Here is a 17,560-nt window from a genome sequence, read left to right as displayed (position 1 = left end):
ATGCAGGTCAGATTAGCAAGAGCTTTCTTGCAGTTCATTATAAAAATCAATGCAAGAGAGGCAGCAAGATGAACTGCACAACCCTCCTTTTTCTGCCCAGCAGGCAAAAAACCAGTAGAACAGCATCTCTGTCTCACCTCTCCCCCAACGTGAACTGCACTGGGGGGGATCTGAATCTCTACAGCTCCACCAAAAGCAGAGCTGACACATTAAACCCAAGAGCAGAATCTTCTTTGTATGGTGCCCACAGAGGTTGGCATCAGATGTTAACCCTGTAAGAGCTGACAGGACTGCATTCAAGCTGGCACTTGGCAGCAACACAAGAGTCAAAACATTTTTATAAGAGCAGCAGATTTCCTGACCTGGAAGGTGCCAGTGAAAGGAACGTCGGTAGAAATGGGAATTGCAGCTACCAGGTATGTGTGCTCTATCTGCAGAGGCAGTAGAAAGTAGCTCTAATGAGAGCCACACACTCCTGGCCTGCTCTGGTGCATCAGTAGCTATGCATAAAAGCAGCTTGGGCATACGCAGCTGCAGGCTGAGCAACACCTCACCTACCACCACACAGCTTTTGGGCGAGAAGGGGGCTAGGAACTGGAGCTAACAGAGAAGTCAGTTTTATGGGGAAAAGACTTAAAAGATCAGGTAAAGGGTGATCCTATGCAAGATGGGGAAAAAAAGGGGGGGGAAGAAACACAACCTGAAAAGGAAGTCAGATGGCAATTACTCCAACGAGATGATGGGGTAAGAGGTTCCTGCCTTGCAAGCTGTTCAGTGGGGCACTGAAAAAATCTTTCAGGAGCTGGGCTATGATGGCCAAAACGAAAGAAAGAAGCAAGGAAAAGCGTGTGAACATGTGGCATGTGATGCTGCTTTGACTGGCACCCATTTTGGAGGAGGAAAAGGATTCTTTGAAAGGCTTTTAAGTTATTAAGTACAACATTAATCCAGAGCCCTATAAAATCAGCACTCTCCCTTTCCTGTATTTGCATAACCAGTCTCATGCTGACCCAGTGCTGAATGAACTGCAAGCATCTGTCAATTTCTGCTGCTGATAAGATTAGACGCTGCCCTTAGAACTGTCAGGATAGAGAATCCCTTTCTCAGGGCTTTCTTCTGTGGTTTTATTTCATTTCATTATATTATTACTGATGCTTCTGTTTTCTCAGGGGCCAAACCAATCTTATTCCTCTGGGTTTACTAGGATTTCTCAGTCACCCTTTCTCTTGCAACCCCCCAGCAAGGCAACATTACACAGCAAGAGAACCAGTGGTGTAATTCCTGCCCCACTTTATTTCTCTCCTTTCTCTCTCTCACACACACTCCTCACAAGATTTATCTGCTCTTCTTGACAGTTATAGCTGTAGCTCAAGGGAAGGAAAGACACTTTGAATAAAAATACCTATATATAGAGAAAGGCTTTGTCCTTGTGTCTCCAAGGTCTTACCTAGCTAGGATCCATGAAGAAGCATTCCACTGGATAAGAGAGGCTCTGTCTGCTGTTGGGAAGGGGCTGGATTAACCAGAGGTCTGGTCTTTGACTAGCTGACACCCAATAGTTCACACATACACCACTGCAAGGTTTTGTTGTTTCCTTTGTAATGGTTTGGCCAGAGATCCAAAAGCAAATGTAAAAAGGGCATACAGATTAAATCTACTTTAATATGGCTACTGGTTGAGTTAGAAAAGGTACCTAAGAGAGGTATGTGGTTAAGAATGTGGAAGGTAATGAAATCTGGATGCAAAATTCCTTGGCTGAGTCAGTGTGGTGCCAGGATAATTCCCTAAAACTCTTGCTCAGAACTTCACTGCTGGCACTTTTAGCCCCTTGTTTTGCTTGCTCTTAGTTTCTCTTAGACACTGTTATCCAGGCTTCCTCCTTTGGTGAGGTTACCAGCTCATATTTGGTCTCCATGACTTGTCCTTTCACTGGGTGGAGATACAGTTTCCTTACTAGAACACTCAGCAGAACTGTAGCCACCATATAGGCAAACCTGAGGGAAGAGGCAGGAGAAAAGAATAAAAACGTTGCTATGATGTAAATCTGCCAAAGGACAACTGCCAGCTTGGACAGATTGTCTCAGCAGCAACAGGAAGAGGCTGAAAGCACCTTCTCTGCTGTTTGCCACAGACACACATAAAGACCTCCTTCCCTATGCTCACCTCAACTCTGGGCACTCCTGGCTTCCTGAAAAACCCAACAAGGAGAGGTTTTTCATGGCTGATTCCTCATTGAATCTCTCTGGGTCAAACCTATGAAAGACAAAATACACTGAGGCTTTCTGTGCAGGCACAGGATCCTTTCCCTGGACACATGTGCACTCACACATAAGTAAGAAACTGGCAGCGAAATACAGAATCTCACTAATTTGCTCTCTCTAAATCATGCTGAGTAATTCCACAGAGATATATGAAGGCAATTGTGCATCCACTCCATCTATGCTCCCAGATGGTCAGCTGTGTCCCAGCTTGGTCAAAATGCTGATAAACTGAGTTAGTGTGACATAGGGCTGGAACTAATATGCATTACCTCTCAGCAGTGGGTATTTATCTTGAGTACACAGCCAAGCTGATGCTGCTACCTGCCCTCTATTCCCCTTCAGGGCACACACAATCTGATTTGTGTGTGTGTGTGTCGTGTGTGTCCCTCCCACCCCCCACCCGCGCCCCCCCGCTGTGACCCTTCCTCTCTCCACTTCCAAAAATATTTCCCTTTTCTCCTTGCCCCTCACCCTTCTCTTCAAGCAGCTGGTGTGTGTATGTCTGCGTGCTGGGGGAGGGAAGCTGGTGACTCATTCAAGTGAGAAAAGTGGTTTCCAGCATTAGGATGGTGGAGGCTGGGAAAAAATTATTATCCAGGGCTGGCATGAGTTAAAACAAGATTCCCATAATCAACTAACCACAGGGAGATTCATAAAACATAATTCAACTTAAATATATATATATTTTTTTAAAAAAACCCAAACAGGAAATTTGATGGATAGAAGGCATTTTTCATTCACTTTCTGCTAAACCTTTCTGCTTATACTTCAAGCCTTTGGCTCCCTGCCTAAACATCCAAGCTCTGCTTCTACCAAGGTGAAAGGGCACATGGGTGCTGACCCTCAGTAAAAGCAGCAGCAAACTTACATTCCCCCTGAACTGAAGAGGCAAATTACAGATGTTGTAATAGGAAAGAAAATGCAGCTGCCTAGCAAAAAAGTAAGGAGGGCAAACAGCCACGCATGGTGGTTTTATACAGTAGGTAAGCGAAAGGATAACAAAACTGATCTCTTATCTCCATCATGGAAATACACATCTACCTCAGGCTAACCTCAACCTTCTTCTCCTTGGAATAAACACGCTGTGTTCATAGCAGTCCTCACCGTTCCTCCCACAAGGCCTCAGCAAACCCTTCCTATCCTAGTGGGCAATCCCTGCCAAGATGCTCATAGATTGGTGCATCAATGCCTCACCCTTCTGTAAGAACTACACTGGCAGAGAGAACAAGTGCTGTTCTAAAGGCTCTATTCCTTCTCCTAAATCTCAGCTGTCTGTTCTCTCTGTCTAGAATAACTGACCCACATTTTTTTCCCAGCCCAAGTGAAGTATGTCAGATACGTGTTAATATTTGCCACCTGGAGGCCACAGGAAGCTACAGCAACTTTTTTCTTCAACCTCCGAAATACTGGCCTGGATCGTTCTGTTTTCACAGATAGAAGTAATGAGGTAGCATTTCCCTTCCCGTTGAAAAAACAAAACTTCAGACTGATATTTCCTCCCATCATTGTTTGCATCGTTTCATGATGACAAGCAGTGACTCCAAAGCCATTCAAATCACTGTTTCTCTCTCACAGAAAACCTTAAAAAGAATTTACCAGCATTTGCCAGGGAAGCTGTGTGTGTGCGCAAAAAAGTTTTTATTAAACTCTAACACACAGACACACACACACAGACACACACACACACACAGAGACTGGAGCATGGAAGGATCATGACTTGAATTGCCCCAAAATCCCGCCCATGGAGAGGAGACCTTCATAAATTGATTTTCTTACAGACTCCCTTTTATCTCCAAAATATGTTTAAGGCAGTCCCTGCAGCCAAACAAGCTCTGCTGTAAGATCTAAAGAACATTAATTTAAAAAAAAGGAAAGGAATTAGTGGCAATAAAAGTCTTGATTCTACATACTTGTATGGTGATGGCCAAGATGAACTATCCTGCAGCATCACACCAAGAGCATAAAGCACAAGTGTCTGCAAAGAAAATTTGGACATGTCAGAGCAGAAAGAAATGCACAATTAAAGACACTTCTGAACAGCCCTGATGGGTAACTATTATTCTTTAGACTACTCATTTTATTAGATGGATTAAAAATATGCTGTATTCATTTACGGATTTCCATACTCCATGCACAGATATTAGGATTTTAACTTCTAAGGCCCATGCTGCGGTGGCTGATAGTTAGAGGGTCTGATCCCATTCCTCTACTCTTCCTGGCATGTATGTATGTATGGGCTATTTTATTCTCTGCAATGGAAGGTACCACTCTGTGTGGGAAATGTGGGTGATACGATCAGGCCTGAAATCATGCTCTTTTAGGCACAACTGAGCCCATAAGCCCTTTCAAAAGATGATTCATCCCTGGTAGACCCAGAATTGGAAGCAAATTTGTTCAGCAAGAGAACATGAATTCCCAGAGCCTCTCCTGCAGAGGAACTGCAGGGCAAACTTTGAGCAAAATTGTACTTTCCAGATGACAGAGCAGCTGCTCAGGTTCAACACTGGCAGAAGAAATGGTCTTCCTGTCTCACACCTCCACAGGAAGATGAGGAAACAGCAAATTCCTCTCCAGGAAAGGAGAGTGGCCTAGTGCTCCAGTACTGCCCTACCTCTTTGGGAATAGTATGTTGATCAACTTTGCCCTCCAGCTCCTGCAGCTGTGCAGCAATGGGAGTCAGCTTTGCTGTTCGCACTGTCTCACACAGAACTTGCCGACAGTATCTGCAAGCAGTAAGACTTCATTAGTTTAACCCTCCCAGAAAGAAGCTTGTCCATGTCCTTGTGGCAGCAAGGAGAGCCGAGTCACCCGCTGCATTTAGGGCCACAGTCTGCTCCTGGTGCTGTCTCGAGCCACACTGAGGCACCTCATTTTGTGGTCTCAGCATCTTTGCATGAAGCATTAAATCTCATTAATAGCTTTTAGGGAAGATTACTGAAATCTCTCTTCACCACTGTTTTTTCAGATTTTAAACTAAACTAACTCTGCTAAAAAGCATAAACACACCAGCCCTTTTCCTGGACCTCTCACCCATACAAGAATCAACAAGAAACCTACATACTCAATACTGCCTTACTGAAACTCTCAACACTAGTCCAAATACAAAATGCACCCAATTGCACCAACAGATGCACAAAAAAGAAAGGCACACTGTTGACCAGTCATCATCCAGTTCTGTGGCCCTTTGAAAAGATTATTCCATGCTTTCCTTCTAAATATGTCTAACATGAATCCAACCATTAAAATGACTGATTACCTCTACTTCTGGAAAACTAGGACAGAAGCCAAACAAGACAGTAAGCAAACGAATTTTAGCCTGGCAGCCAGGGCACTGATTCTGTGCTCTCCTCTGTCGATGAACTTAAAGGGTTTCCTATAAGACACCCTGAAGAGAGCAGCTTAGTTCCCATGTCTGGAGCCCGACAGCAGATTCTTTGTGCTACAAGTCATCCTGTGGTTTGATCACTTCCAGAAAAAAGAAGGGAGTAGCTTTTGGGTGCCTTCTCCTGGCCCAGTGTAGGCTGGGCATCAGGCTCCAGCACATGAAGCCCCTGTCCCCATCACATGAGACAACCCTTCCATGGGACCCACCTGAGCTGCTCGATTTTCTCATGTGTAATTGGTCCCTTCCCCAGAACGCAGTCCATCTCCTTGTAGAGGTTCTGTTGAACATCTTCTGAGGTTGTCAGGAAATAGACTGCCCAGGTACACACTGAGGAAGAAATCAAGACAAGACTGGACCCTGAAAATTCAATCCTTTACAAACTGCATTCAGTTTTCTTACTTCCTGTATTTGCAACATTACTTTTTCACTCAGAGAAGGGTGACTTCTGTTCACTGCAGGCTGTACTGATTCTGTATTCAGTGGCAGGAGTAGAGACTGAATTCCTGTGTAACAAGAGGCCCTGCAAGCTAAAATTCTCTTTCCAGTGCTATGAGGAGCTTCAGGAGCTGTGCAGGAGACTGAGCCATTCAGCCTCACAGCTCTGGGGAAGGGATCACACAGCCCAGCAAATCCTAAGGAGGCAGGGTTACTAGACCAACAATGCAAATGAAAGGCTGGTTTGTCCAAAGCATCAGAAAATTCCCTTATTTAGGAGGCTTCCCCAGCACATCTCAGGTGAGTGCTCCAGACAGCCAACGTGTGGGGCTCCTGACAGGGAGCGACAAGAACAGTACAGCTCTCTGCAGTAGGTTGGCCAGCACTCGTCTTCCCTACATCTATTTCGTGAAGTAGTCAAGAGATATCTTCAATAGCAGAGTGAAAAAGAAACCTTGCATAAGAAATAAGTGTGTAGGACGCAGTTTCCCTAAAGCTACAAGGAAATGTTTCTACCACTCCAAAATGTCTATTCAGGAGAACTATCTGGAATCCCTGAGGAGTCCAGCCTCTTAAAATGACAGTCTTCCTGGAGTACTTGGAGAGGATATTCTCTGGGGAGAGTATTATCATAGTTGCCAAATTTACTTTCCATATTCTTTAACAACCGGCTGCACCTGGGAGGTTTTCTTTGGAGTCCCAGCCCCACTGGGTGAGACACAGGGCCTGATAATCATCCTCCTATCATAAGAGATTTTATACAGCTCCAGTTTGTATTTTGCTTTGTTTTGTTTTGTTTTTTTTTTTTTTTTATAATCTTCGCATAAATCCCAGAGTAGCTCCTTTGAAAGTCTTCCATACATGGAACACACCTATCCTTCAGAAATTCAAAGCAGACAGTCAGATTCCAGCACTCTGCTCTAATTTCCTTCCCATGTGCCAGAACCTATTTTACAACATGATCTTTGTGGCTTGCATCTTTTGGTGCTTTTTCATCAAATTTAGCATCAGTTGGCTGGGGTTAGAGTGCAAGCAAAAAACAATGAGAAGAAATCCTAAAGTTCACCCAAAGACTGGGAAGGTTGTCAAACACAGTTTCAACTCACTAACTGTGAGGCTGTGTGGAGAGTCTGATGTAAAAATTAGTTTCTTCTATACCTCTGTAGCTCAGGAGAAAGAGAATGATGAATATAATTTTTTATTAGCCTAGAATAAGTCTCATGTCATCACACACAGTTTTAGACAGTTGAGTGTAAGGATGGAAAGTTACTTACAATCCGTACTTACAGTTAGCCGTGATTATGCAGCCTGCCAAGGAGAAAATCATTGTATCTTCCAGAATCTACAAAATAAAATCTACTTCAGAGAATGAAGTTCATAAGACTGTAAAGATAAAAAAGAAGTGGCACATTCTCCACTCAAGCACATGAAATCCCTTTAGTGCAGAGAGCAGGAAATACATCTAGAAGACATGGACTGAACTCTCTACAGAAATTCTGTTGGAATGGCACATGAGACATGCTTAATACTAAGATACTTCTCATTTATAAAAATAGCAATGAAGCAGTGGCAAGGAAAGCTACCAAAGTCTAATGCAATTAAACACTGTAGGAGTGGAAAAAAGAATGAGAAAACCTGCTTTAGTATGGAATCTGACCTAAGATGCGAAAACTTAAATTAATCAAAGGCTACAATGTTATGAGCTGCCCATCTAGCAAAACTCCATTAATGTGTAATGACATTAACAGCTACACAGACCTGCTGGTCACTCAGGCTCCCCTGCAGCAAGGTGTCTATAAAGATGTGCCTGTTGAATGATCTGCCTCGGCGCTCCTTTGTAACTTTCCTTAAGGTGGATTCCATCTCCATCAGAGCTTTGGAAGCAAAAAGAAATGCTTATTTTAAAATCTGGTCATCCTGAGTGCTGCAGAGAAGCAAATCCATCTCCCCAAGCAGATTTTCAGAGCAGCTGTCCCTGCTGGGCTCACTTACAGAAGCAGCCTCTGTTATATGTTACTGTCAATTTGGAAGGCGGTATCTCTGATTTAGTTGAAAATGTAGGAACCAAATAGAACAGGTTGCCTATAAAAAAGCCACCTTTACAGGTGTAACTGAGATGTACTCTATGAGCTGAAATCACGTAAGGGTAAGTCAAATAACAGTTAGTATTGAACCATCAGAGAATGCGTTTAATCAGTCCCCATAAAAAACGTTAGAGCCAGATAACACTAGTTGCATGGCCTGTAGAGTTATAATTACTAGTGTTACAGCACCTCCAGCTGCTGATGGTGTCCCTTTTGCTAGGGGTTCTACAAGCACGGTGCAAGAGGATGGCTCTGGCTCTGTGCTGAAGAGTCTGCACAGAGAGAGGAAGGTGCAGAAAACATGGGAGGGTCTTGGCACAAAGGGTCCACACATAAAGGTATTTGTGTGCCTAATTCCTGGTGGCTGCTGTGGGAACTGGGGGGAGTTAGGGACCTAGATGCCATTGGCTGTCTTATTTAAATGACCTACTCAAGACTATCCAGGAAACATGGCACAGAAGTTGGATCTGAAACTTGATTTAACAAGGCCCAGTTCGGCCCCTTCGTCTTAGAACTACCCTTCCTCCCTCCTCTCTGCATAGGAAGGTAAGCCTCACTACCTGGAGTTTGTGAAATTGTGTCCGAATGCATCATCCCACTACAACTCAGGAACAGTCCTGAACAAGTGCCCATGGGAGAAGCCCATTTTAATAGGGCAGTAGTTGTCCTCAGATTCTGAAACCCACAGAACCAGCAACATAAAGAAGGAAACACTGGGTTTGGAGGATTTACAAGCAAATCCTTAGTTCTAGAGACAAACTAGTTCTGTTTAGCATCTTATCAATCATTACTGAAAAGGTTTAACTATTCAAAACAAAAAAGACAGGACAACCAAAAAATAAAATATCTTACGGTGAAATCTGAGAAATAAACGCACTGCCATAACAGACCTGAAAATCATCATTACCTTGTAATAGCACATCAGAGGCTATCATGTGGAAGGTGTCCATCAAAGTAGCACCTCTGTACTTGTGTCTTCTAACCTGTCAGTGACAGTGCATTCACCAAATGGTGCATCATAAGAATGACCGTACAGGCCAAACCAAGTGGCTCCATCTGTCTCCATCTAGCACAGTTGCCTGACCCCAAGAGAGGTCAAAAGTGACGCTAGGGAACAGAACAGGAAAGGAACAAGCACACCCTGATTCTTCCCAGTATCCTCTATCAGTCTCCAGACTGGACAGACCCTAGAACTAGACCTGAAACTAGAGTTCTAGTCCTACAGACTTCTTGCACAATGGCAGGCTTGTCACTCAACTCAAAACGAATGATCTTATCACAGAATCACAGAATCATTCAGGTTGGAAAAGACCCTTGGGATCATCGAGTCCAACCATCAGCCCTACTCTACAAAGTTCTTCCCTACACCATATCCCCCAACATCTCATCTAAACAACCCTTATGTGAGAGTAACGAGGACACATCTGGTAGCGTATGGCATGAGGACCAACTCTGCAGAAAAGCCAAGACAGCTGGGCAAATTAAGTGCTTCCATACACTAGCTAACTCTAAGTATTAAGCAGAATGAGAGGAAGACTGTGATTTTGGGAGAAACCTACCATCTTCGTAGAGCTTCTTCCTAGTCATGTTTTTGTCAAGGGACCCATCCAAGAAACCTTTCCCAATCTCTGACCAGATCTGAAAGAAGGACAGAAAGAAGAACACCATCACTCACCACAGGCTGAGACTACGAAGATTCCTCTGTTCTTCCCTCTTCAGGAAAATGAAAACACCGAATAAAATGGAGACTTCCTGTGAATATGGAACTGGTCTCCTCTTTAGGACACCATGTCCCATTCCAGATATTACGATAGCTGAAATTGTGTTGAAATGAAACTACTGTAATTACAACTGCAGGGGAAAAGGCATGGGAATCTTGAATGGGAGATGGAACTGTTTCTTTCCTACCCTATCGCCAGCAGATTTAACATGCCCAGATGTGGACACAGATTGGGACATCCTCAGATTTTCCTTTCTTCACAATGTCACAGAGCATTCAGAAGATCTTTGAAGAGGGTAAGTTCCACTGGCATTCCCAGTAGTTTAACTGAATCAGGTACCAAACACCTCTCAACTGCCATTGGATCTGGGTTCCTGATCCCCACAGATCCTTTAGAAACACCTTAAGACTAATGACAGCAGGATCAGCAGTAGGATCTTTCTGATAGTTTCAGCTTGGGACAATTGAGGCAGAGCCCTCAAGCTTTTAAACTTAATGTTAAAGACTCAGCAGTAGCTTGTACTAAACTGTGCACAGACACAAGCTGCGTGCTGGCATGGAAAAATATAATAGGAGATTTCCTGACTCTTTGTGACACTTACTGCATCATGGTGCCTGCGGAATCGGATGACTTCCCGGTCATCTTCAAAGCTGCTGCCCATAGCTGTCTGCGTGACAGACTTCATGGCAAAGCCCAGCATGTGCTGGCAGAGTGGCACATGTTGTGCCTCAGGGAGAGAGAGCCATTTGGCTAGTAGCTCTTCTGACAGCTTGAGAGGGAAGGAACCATTAGTTGGCAGTAATATCAGCAGCCTATTTACCAAACATACCCTGGAGACATTCCCACCCAGTTCCTAAGGCAGACCACACTTTCATGGCTGTAGCATGAAGCTACACCCTTCCCAAGGTTTCCTTCCATTGTTAATGTAAACAGTGAAATTTTAGCCTCAAATCTTCTGCCTCTTCCCAAGGTTTTCCCCCAACAAGGCAGCCCTGTCTTCCTCTCTTGTTCCCTTTGTCACAAAAGAAACCTTAAAACCTTTAATACTAGTAGCTCCAGACTGGGAAAACAGATCATATTCTGGCTGCTGGACTGAGTTAACAGAACAGTTCTTCACCTGTTTGTGGTCTCAGTAGCTGGTTCCTTGCTCCTCCCTCCTGTTCTGGGAAATAAATCTAGAATCAAGATGCTCCAGTATCTTTGACTGCATCTGGCATCTCGGCATAAAAACCCACCAAGCTCAGCCCTTCTCCCTAACCCACTAGAGCTAAGAGAAACCAAACACTCACACTGCTTGAATGGGCAGAGGTTGTTTGCTGTCTCAGATGCTTATAGTTCCAGCACTAATCTGAAAGCAGTTCCTTTATCCTAGTGATCATTCTTACTAAACTTTCCTCTGTGAGCCACACAGGGCTTCTCTGCTTTACAAGGGCAGTTACGCACCTTCTGGATGAGAGCAAAGTTACTTTGCAAGGACTTGGTCACACCAGTTTCATACAGCTTTCTCCTCATGTGGCTCTCTCCTGTATCCCCATTCAGGCTGGACTGGTACCTCAAGAGGGACTTCAACATTGTCTCAAAGGGATCCACTGAAAGCAAATAAAGGAAACACCGTTCAAAAGTCAGGCAATCACATCACCAGAGATGATGAAAACAGCAACCTCTTTAATCAGGTGCTGCTACTTCTAGGCAGTGAGTAAGCCATGGCTCCTTTCCCCCGAACAGTCTCTGGGGTGTCAAGCTTCTCTTGCTCACTGCAGCCTGGGACCTCATAAGGTCTCTTCTCTGTGGCAGGGTACCATCCTGTGATCAGCTTCCCCTGAAGAGGTTGCCTGATGGCTCTGCCAAGTAACTCTTTAGTAATAATGCCTTGGAAGCTTGTTCCCAGCTTGCCAGCTGGCAGCTGGTTGTGCCATTGACTTGGTGACAACAGTAAGGCATGCCCCTTCCCCTTCTCCTCCGGCCTGATCTGCAGCCCCTCTAGCACGTTCCTTCTTGACATCTGGTGCCCCCTCCTGCCCTGACCGTGGCTATGTACTCAAGACATATCAGCTCACATGACAGACTTAGCCAAAGGTTGCCTTCTGCACTCCTTACCTTGCTTCACAGCCCCAGCAAATCTCATCTGACACCCTACTGCTCCTGCATGATTTCTCTTGCATGCACTGAGTTACCTGCTGATGAGCACTTCCCAAACTAACACCTACCTCTCTCAGTCAGGGCTGTCTCCAGCAGAGAAGCTCTTACAGAAAACAGTACCCCACTAAGCTACAGAATGCTTTCTACTTCTAATCGCCTTACTTTCCATCCTCCTTCCACAGAGACACCTGCAACAGTGTACAAACTAGACAAAAACACGTACTTTCCATCTTCCATATCCATGGCTTACTTCAGTTAGAATTTTAAGTCTGAATTTCACCACCAGGGGCCTCTACTAATAAATTTGCTAAAGTATATTAGGTGTCCATGCAAAACTGTGCAATAAAGCATGGCATAAGCTTTTCCCTTTCTGTAAACTTTTCTGTGGGTCTTGCAGAACTGGCAGAATCTCTAAGGAACTATTTAGAAGCAGCAATCAGGGAGTTTTCAAGAGGGATATTTTCCCTGTTTATCACAGTCTGTTACTTCTCCCAGATGGAGAGTGAAACCTCTGAGGCATCAGAAAACATCAAGGCTGGGCTAGACACATATGACTGTGGATGTATCTAGGATTCCCAGCAGAGATCAGGGCCTCATTATGCTACTGGACATACAAGAGACAACTCCCACCTGCAGGGGACTTACTACCTAATGACACAAAAGGAGCTAATGAGGCCAGAGGCAGGAATATGGTAAACTTTCCTAAATGCTTTTCTCTCATCACATCGTTTCCCTTCCAATGTTTAAGATCTGCATCTCACCCTCTTTCCCACTTTGAATGACAAGGAGTACGTGCATGTGTCTTTTGGCACAGCAGATGGTACCTGCGGCTCTCCACGTGGAGCAGGCTGTTATGTGACTCTAGCTGCTGCTGACAATTCCTCCTCCAGGGTACTTTGCCATGGAGTGGCTGCTGCTATGCATGCCACGATTCCCTGCTGACTGGCCCTGGCAGAGCTAGGCACAGTACTGGGGTAGCCAGAAAGACATATGGCTGGTGGTAAAGCCCACACAGCAAATCTGGCAAGCAGAGGCATTTGGAGAGGCCGGAGGCCGGTTAGCGCCATCACCTGCAGAAACTGCAAAGTTCTCCTGGCACACATGAAAGAAAACTGCTGGATCAGCCATGGGCTCAATTTTTTTCTCCCCTGTCCCTAGTGCAACTAGCGGTCCCATGCCACTGATATACTCACCGTTGTGAACTCAGGACAGCAGAGCCCAGGCTGCCCTTTGCTGAGGGCTGGCCCTGCCTTGCAGTATTTGGGAAACCACTATTTTTCCACAGCTACAGGAGGCTAGTGACTTCACAGGGCATAAACTGCCTCTTGGAGACACAGCTCTGTCCTGCCAGCACTTCCATGGACTTCTTCCTTTGTCCTTGTCTTGAAAACATCTCTAGGGTTATATTTTCAGTCCTCTTAGTGAAGCATATAAAAATTTTGACTGTTCTTTCCACTTACAATGAAATCTTCTCCCTCATCCCAAGAACCTCAAAATGCTGTCCTGGACACCATTGTAAGTAAGTATGGAGAAAAGATAACTGGATAGTCGAAACAAATGCCAAGTAGCACTGAACATCAGAGATGGAAAGGACCTCTGAAGCTGCACACAGAACAGCAGTGAAGCTGTCCTGCTCAAACAGGCCAGGACCCATAGCTCCATCTGCAACATTCAACGTGCTTCAGGTTCGTTGTCCCAGTCCAAAAGGCGACATCAACTCACAGGAGATTTCCAAGTATGTCTCTGAACCCACTGCTCCTGGCAATCCTGAACTAGCACACCTTCTTCACATCCACACCCTTCTCATGCCTGGACTGCTTCCCCAGAGCCTCTCACAGGAATCACCAGTGTCAGCAGCAAAGTTTTACTTCCTTTGAATTCTCCTTGAGAATTAATCTCAACCAAGCTTTCAGAAGCCATAAAAACGTACCAACTTCAAGCACTGCTTTAATCATGAGAAAAAGAGTCTCCTGGCATTGGGAACCTGTTAATAAGCATGAATGAAATTCGTCCAACTTCAAGGCTCTCATGAGAGATGCACTATCAGCACCCCCCTCTCTGTCTCTCTCTCTCTCCAAGAAGTTTGTCCATACCTGTGACACACACGAGACAAGAGGAACCCTTCTATTCTACTTGGAGCCAAACCATACACCTCAAACTCAGAAACCAACAAGCAGACATCTATGAAGAGCAGCTCTGGCCTCAGGTACCCCAGCAGACTGAGGAGAAGTCACATGGCAAGGGTTTTCAGGTGGGGCTGGAGAGTCAGGAGTTGGACATAACCCAGTCCACAGTGGTTTGTCTCCTGCTCCCAGCACTGTGTGCATAGAAGAGATACAGGCAAGGCCAGGTCTCCAACAAAACAAGCTGCCCAGAGCCAGTTGGTGGCTGAGAGCTACGACGACACCTATTCCCACTCGCCAGGAAATGGTACATGAACTGTTTTGCTACAGCCACTCAGCTACTACGTGTTGTTTATACCTCAGAGCTCCCGGAAAAACAATCAGTAAGATTCTTCACCTCTAATAAAGTTTGAGCACTTCTGACAAGCATCAGTGCTAAAAGGAAAGCACTGATACAACCAACATCCCTGCTTTTTCAGGTCTGAGTTCAGTACAAATCATGAGAACCCTCCTTCTTAAGCCTGCTGCTGCTGCCTTTACGAGAATCCCCCCATAAGGTCTTCCTTCTGCTGGGCTGAACACACTTTCCCTAGCTCCTCCTGCACAACAGGCTCTCCACTCCTCTGAGAGTACTAGCAGCCTTTCTTTGGACTTGTTTTATTCAAAATCATGCCCGAGTACAGAGCTCAGAGCCGTACACAGGATTCCAGGTCTGGCTCATGTTCATCTTGTGCAATAGCCTAGATGCTTTCCTCTCTCTACAGAAAATACATGACTCAATACACATTCCTCTTTTTTTCCATGGTCATGACATCCTGCAAGCAACTAATACAGCCTGCTCTTGCTGCTCCCCTTCCTGCTGCTGCCACCCCAGACCTCAGGGGTGCCCATCTCCTTGCTCTGACACTCTGCTTCCCTGTGTTGACAAGAGGTCCCAGCATGACGCCATCAGGGTGGGCTGCTAACGTAAGTGGGAGTATTCACCTCCCCAACCCAGCATTTCTCTTTACCAGTGCAATGCAGCCTTGCTCCGTCTTTCACTTCTCATATCCCATTACCTCCAGCTTCAGTGATGACTCAAGCAGTGTCCAAGCAAACGCTGAACTGAAACCATGACAGAAACACAGTTCTATCACTTGCCTTGTCTAGAAGTCTAATTATCAAAGAAGTATGGCATGCATTTCCTATTTAACCCCTGTTTAGCCCTTGGCATAGCAGGACACCATAGTAGTCTGTAATTGCCTGGGTCACATTTCCTACACTGAAGTCCAGGCACTATATTTGTTTTTCTCCAGTATCTGGGTACTCGCAAATTCTGTACATTTCTGAGAACATGCCTCCTCAGGGGCCTGTCACCACTTCTCCGAGTTGTGAGAAAGTGACTGTCTGCTCAATTTCCCCCAAACACACTTGACTGCATTCAGATCTTTCAGGGTGGGTTTCCACCTTCTGGAGTGCCACTGCTATCAACTGTGTCTTGCTGATCTTTGTTAACTCCCACTCCTTTCCCAGATCATCACCAATTTTTCTGAGTCTGTCATGCAACTGTACAAGAAGCTTACCCATCACAACCTCAGCACAAGGTGATGCTGAGATATCTGCCTGTGCCTACATTATTAGGTCAGATGTGTGCAACCAGCACCTCATTCAACTTTATAAGATGAAAACCGGAACCCAAACACCAACTGAGTTAACTTACTGTCTGTGATCACCTTAGGAAGCAAAACACCCACTTAAGAGACTTATACCACAAATTAAAATATCCTCCCAGGACTAAGAGGGTCAACTCAGCTACAAGCACCACTGACCACTTCCAAGTCTAGCAGATCACTAGAGATTTTCAACACAAAATTCTACGTGTCAAACAAAAATTAAACAACTTCTTCAAATAATACTTTAAAAACCTCCACATTGAACCACACAAGGGAGCTATTACAAACTAGTGCAGTTCTTTTCAGACTTAATTTAGCAAAGCTCCCCCTCTTAAATTGTATTTCAAGCTGCTTTTAAAATGTATGTCAAGTTGCTATAGGATCTTCGCCCTGCTGTTTCAAGCGACTAACAAGCAGGATGCTTGCTACCATCATCTGCCTGTAGAGAGACAGTAAAAAACACAACCATGCTAATTTCTTGATGGTTACTGGACAGCAGCAACTCTTGGTCACTGATATTCAAGTCTAATACACAGGACCAAAGACATACCTGAACCACCACGTCAGCTGCAAAGTAAGTTTCATTTTCTTTCTACTTAGAATGAAGCCCCAGCTTCCGTTGACATAGGATGTCCAGGAAGGCCAAAAAGGAACAAATGGACTCAAAGACAAAAGCAAAGGACACTTACACAACCGGTTGGGGTTAATATGTTGTTTCAGGAGATCAATTGAGCCAAGGCTGACCACAAGACGCCTTCCAAACCAGAAAGAGACCAGTGGGCCATATTTCTCATGAAGATTCACCAGGAACTCATGCAAACTGCTGCTGGCAATGATATCTGGCAGGTTGCCATCCCTGAGGGACACAGAGGATATTTGGTCATGAACAGCATCCATTGCCACAGCTGAACTTGACTGATGTGAAGATGGAAAGCACTTACTTTTCATCAGTTGGAGCCAGCCCAGGGATACCTGATGCTTGCCTAGATGCCTAGAGAGTAAAAGGAAATGCATTAACCTCCTTGAACTTAAAATTTTATACAAGTCCCACAGCTTTCCAGCAGGAGAGCTGGATTTTCCACATCAATACCGCCACACTACTTACAAACGTTAAACAAAACCTGGATAAGCCACGTCTTCAGGCCCCAAACCTGCTAAGGCTTCTGAAGCCAATCAGCTGTGTGCGCCCGCGCCCGCTGGCTAAAGCAGGATTATTCATCTGGTTAGATGAACGATCCCTGCGTGAAGATTTGAAGGGTCAGGTCTGCACCGTCCATCTTACACCCGGATTTTGCCCTGCAGCTCTGCACGCGCCCACAACCGCAAGGTGAGCAGTCAAAGCCTTTCGAAGCGGGACTGACCGCGGCACGGAGCACACGGGCGGGCTGCCCCGCCAGCTGGGCGGGGCGGGGGGGGGCGCGGAACGCCCCGCGCAACCTCCGGTCCCGCAGGCGCCAGGCACCTCCGCGGGACGGCCCGTGTCCCGCCAGGGCGGGCACGAAACCCCGCCCAAGCCCGGGGACGTGGGAAGGGGCCGGGGCCGCCCGGGCCGCGGTGGCCGCTCGGCCCCGCGGCCGCTCGCCCCCTGCCCGCCTGCCCCGGGGCCCGGCTCCCCCCCCGCCGCCGGCAGCATTACCGGGTAGAGGTAGAGCACGGCGCCCACCAGGATGAGCAGGAAAGTGACGGCAAAGATGGCGAAGTCCAGCATGGCCGGGCCGGGGTGGCGGGAGCGGCGGCGGCTCGGCCCCACCCCGCGGCCC

At 45.8% G+C, this 17,560-nt stretch overlaps 1 protein-coding gene across 2 annotated transcripts; it reads right to left on the bottom strand.

The window, feature by feature from the left end:
- Positions 1–1,582: 1,582 nt before the first annotated feature.
- Positions 1,583–17,549, bottom strand: CYP20A1 (cytochrome P450 family 20 subfamily A member 1). 2 transcript variants are annotated; one of them, XM_074829314.1, is made up of 13 exons: positions 17,437–17,549; positions 16,742–16,791; positions 16,490–16,656; positions 11,330–11,475; positions 10,488–10,655; positions 9,725–9,803; positions 7,840–7,955; positions 7,369–7,423; positions 5,853–5,973; positions 4,873–4,984; positions 4,172–4,236; positions 2,164–2,253; positions 1,583–1,994 (listed from the first exon to the last, which is right to left on the bottom strand). In XM_074829314.1, the coding sequence occupies exons 1-13, from the start codon at positions 17,506–17,508 to the stop codon at positions 1,844–1,846; spliced, it is 1,392 nt and encodes a 463-aa protein (XP_074685415.1). In that variant the 5' UTR covers positions 17,509–17,549; the 3' UTR covers positions 1,583–1,843. The 2 variants fall into 2 exon arrangements, with proteins under 2 accessions (XP_074685415.1, XP_074685416.1); XM_074829315.1 differs by lacking the exons at positions 10,488–10,655; positions 11,330–11,475; positions 16,490–16,656; positions 16,742–16,791; positions 17,437–17,549 and adding an exon at positions 9,073–9,148 and having other exon boundaries at positions 9,725–9,754.
- Positions 17,550–17,560: the final 11 nt, after the last annotated feature.

The sequence above is a fragment of the Strix aluco genome, chromosome 6 (genome assembly GCF_031877795.1).
Source record: "Strix aluco isolate bStrAlu1 chromosome 6, bStrAlu1.hap1, whole genome shotgun sequence".
Classification (NCBI taxonomy): domain Eukaryota; kingdom Metazoa; phylum Chordata; class Aves; order Strigiformes; family Strigidae; genus Strix; species Strix aluco.
The sequence above is the reverse complement of the archived record's forward strand: the minus strand, read 5'-3'. Positions and strand labels throughout refer to the sequence as shown.

What these genes read in the sequence shown, in the direction of transcription:
- CYP20A1 (XM_074829314.1), bottom strand. Translation starts at nt 17,508, where the DNA reads ATGCTGGACTTCGCCATCTTTGCCGTCACTTTCCTGCTCATCCTGGTG. An exon ending in TCCGCAGGCACCATGATGCA is followed by an intron (nt 9,804 to 10,487) that starts GTAAGTGTCACA and finishes TCCTTCTTTCAG; the next exon opens with ATCTGGTCAGAGATTGGGAA. An exon ending in GAGAAAATCGAGCAGCTCAG is followed by an intron (nt 4,985 to 5,852) that starts GTGGGTCCCATG and finishes TACTGCTTGCAG; the next exon opens with ATACTGTCGGCAAGTTCTGT.